We start from the raw sequence: 1,987 nt of genomic DNA, 5'->3' as shown, positions 1-1,987 counted from the left end.
TTTTTTTTGAGATGGAGTCTTGCTCTGTCGCTAGGCAGGTTGGAGTACAGTGGCACAGTCTTGGCTCACTGCAACCTCCATCTCCCAGGTTCAAGTGATTCCCCTGCCTCAGCCTACTGAGTAGCTGGGACTGCAGGTGTGTGCCACCACGCCTGGGTAATTTTTATTTATTTGTTTATTTGTTCATTTATTTATTTTGTATGTTAGTAGAGACAGGATTTCACCATGGCCAGGATGTTCTTGATCTCCTGACCTCATGATCCACATGCAGCAGCCTCCCAAAGTGCTGGGATTACAAGTGTGAGCCATTGTGCCAAGCTAATTCAACCCTATAGGGAGGCAGTCCCCTGAAAAAACTGTCCTTTCAAAACCTTAAATTGGAAACCAATAACTTAAATTGGAAAGGATAATTCAATAGGCCAACAGAATTATAATCTAAGAAATAATAAAGACAAATAATTCCAAAACTGTTTATTTGAAATTTGCAGCCAGGCACGGTGGCTCACACCTGTAATCCCAGCATTTTGGGAGGCCAAGGTGGGTGGATCATGAGGTCAGAAGATTGAGGCCATCCTGGCCAAAATGGTGAAACCCCACCTCTACTAAAAATACAAAAATTAGCCGGGCATGGTGGTGCATGCCTGTAATCCCAGCTACTTGGAAGGCTGAGGCAGGAAAATCGTTTGAACCAGGGAGTTGGAGGTTGCAGTGAAACGAGATCGTGCCACTGCACTCCAGCCTGGTGACAGGGAGACTCCATCTCAAAAAAAATAAAAAGAAAAAAATTTGATTTGACTTTGGGGGGGGGGTGTATACATATATTGACAAACACTCACATATATGTATTTCCCATTTTTCTTAGGCGTGGCAATTGCAAAAAAGCAAGCTTGGGGTTAGTTTGTGAAATAGGTCTTCGTTGCCGTACATATTATGTATTATGTGGTTCAGTGCTGAGTGTCTGGACAAAAGTTGAGGGTGTTCTAGCATCTGTCAGTGGCACAAACGTGAAAATGCAGATCGTCCGGCTAAGAACGGAAGATGGGCAACGGATAGTAGGTGAGTCTAATTTTTGTTTTGGTTTGAGTTGCAGGAAAAAATCAGATCCTGCTTCTTTTCTTATTGCTAATGTCTTAGCTCTATTCCAAATGCATCTAACATTTCTTCTGGTAGTGAGTATGGGACCTGTTTATATTTCTTACAAGGTTGAATAGAAGTTTTTTTTTTGTTTTTTTTTGGGGGGGGGACAGAGTTTCGCTCTTGTTACCCAGGCTGGAGTGCGATGGCGCGATCTCGGTTCACCGCAACCTCCGCCTCCTGGGTTCAGGCAATTCTCCTGCCTCAGCTTCCTGAGTAGCTGGGATTACAGGCACGCGCCACCATGCCCGGCTAATGTTTTGTATTTTTAGTAGAGACGGGGTTTCACCGTGTTGACCAGTATGCTCTCAATCTCTTGACCTCGTGATCCACCCGCCTCGGCCTCCCAAAGTGCTGGGATTACAGGCTTGAGCCACCGCGCCCGGCTAGAATTTAAGCCTTCAAACAGACATCGTTGGTTCTGGTTGAAGTTATGATACGGTCGTCTCTTTGATGGGGTTCTCAGCTGCCCTTGCTCTCCTCCTCTACTGTTGCTGTCCGTGCAGGCTCCCTGATTTGAAGACAACTTAGCCTCCTGCCCAGGAGTTCTCTGTTGAGCTAGCTTAGGACTATGGAACTCAAAAGCCACTGTGCACATAGGATGGCTTGGTGTCCTGCAGGGAGAAAAGGGCAAATTAGGCCAGCTGTTCCCACCATGTGCTCAACTACAGGTGTCCAGGAAGCCGGCCAGCAATTGGACTCTGTTTGCTTATCTTGGTTTCATTTATAGCAGTCTTCCTCTATATTGGCAGTTCATGGGCCAAAGCCAGTCTCTGAACTCTCTTTTTGACACCTGAGTATTGTGGGATGTTGTAGGTTTTCATTTGAATTAATTTTTTTTTTTTTTTTTTTT

General features: G+C 45.1%; 1 protein-coding gene across 1 annotated transcript in view; it reads left to right on the top strand.

Annotated features, from left to right (window-relative positions):
• Window positions 1–1,987, top strand: part of SBNO1 (strawberry notch homolog 1) — an 80,033-nt gene that overhangs the window by 69,683 nt on the left and 8,363 nt on the right. The window contains exon 29 of the mRNA XM_037744183.1: window positions 863–1,056. Coding sequence (XP_037600111.1) covers window positions 863–1,056 — 194 coding nt within the window. The remainder of the gene's footprint in view (window positions 1–862; window positions 1,057–1,987) is intronic.

The sequence above is a fragment of the Cebus imitator genome, unplaced genomic scaffold (assembly GCF_001604975.1).
Source record: "Cebus imitator isolate Cc_AM_T3 unplaced genomic scaffold, Cebus_imitator-1.0 Scaffold169, whole genome shotgun sequence".
NCBI classification, from domain to species: domain Eukaryota; kingdom Metazoa; phylum Chordata; class Mammalia; order Primates; family Cebidae; genus Cebus; species Cebus imitator.
Note: the sequence above shows the minus strand (reverse complement) of the source record. Positions and strands in the feature narration are given on the sequence as shown.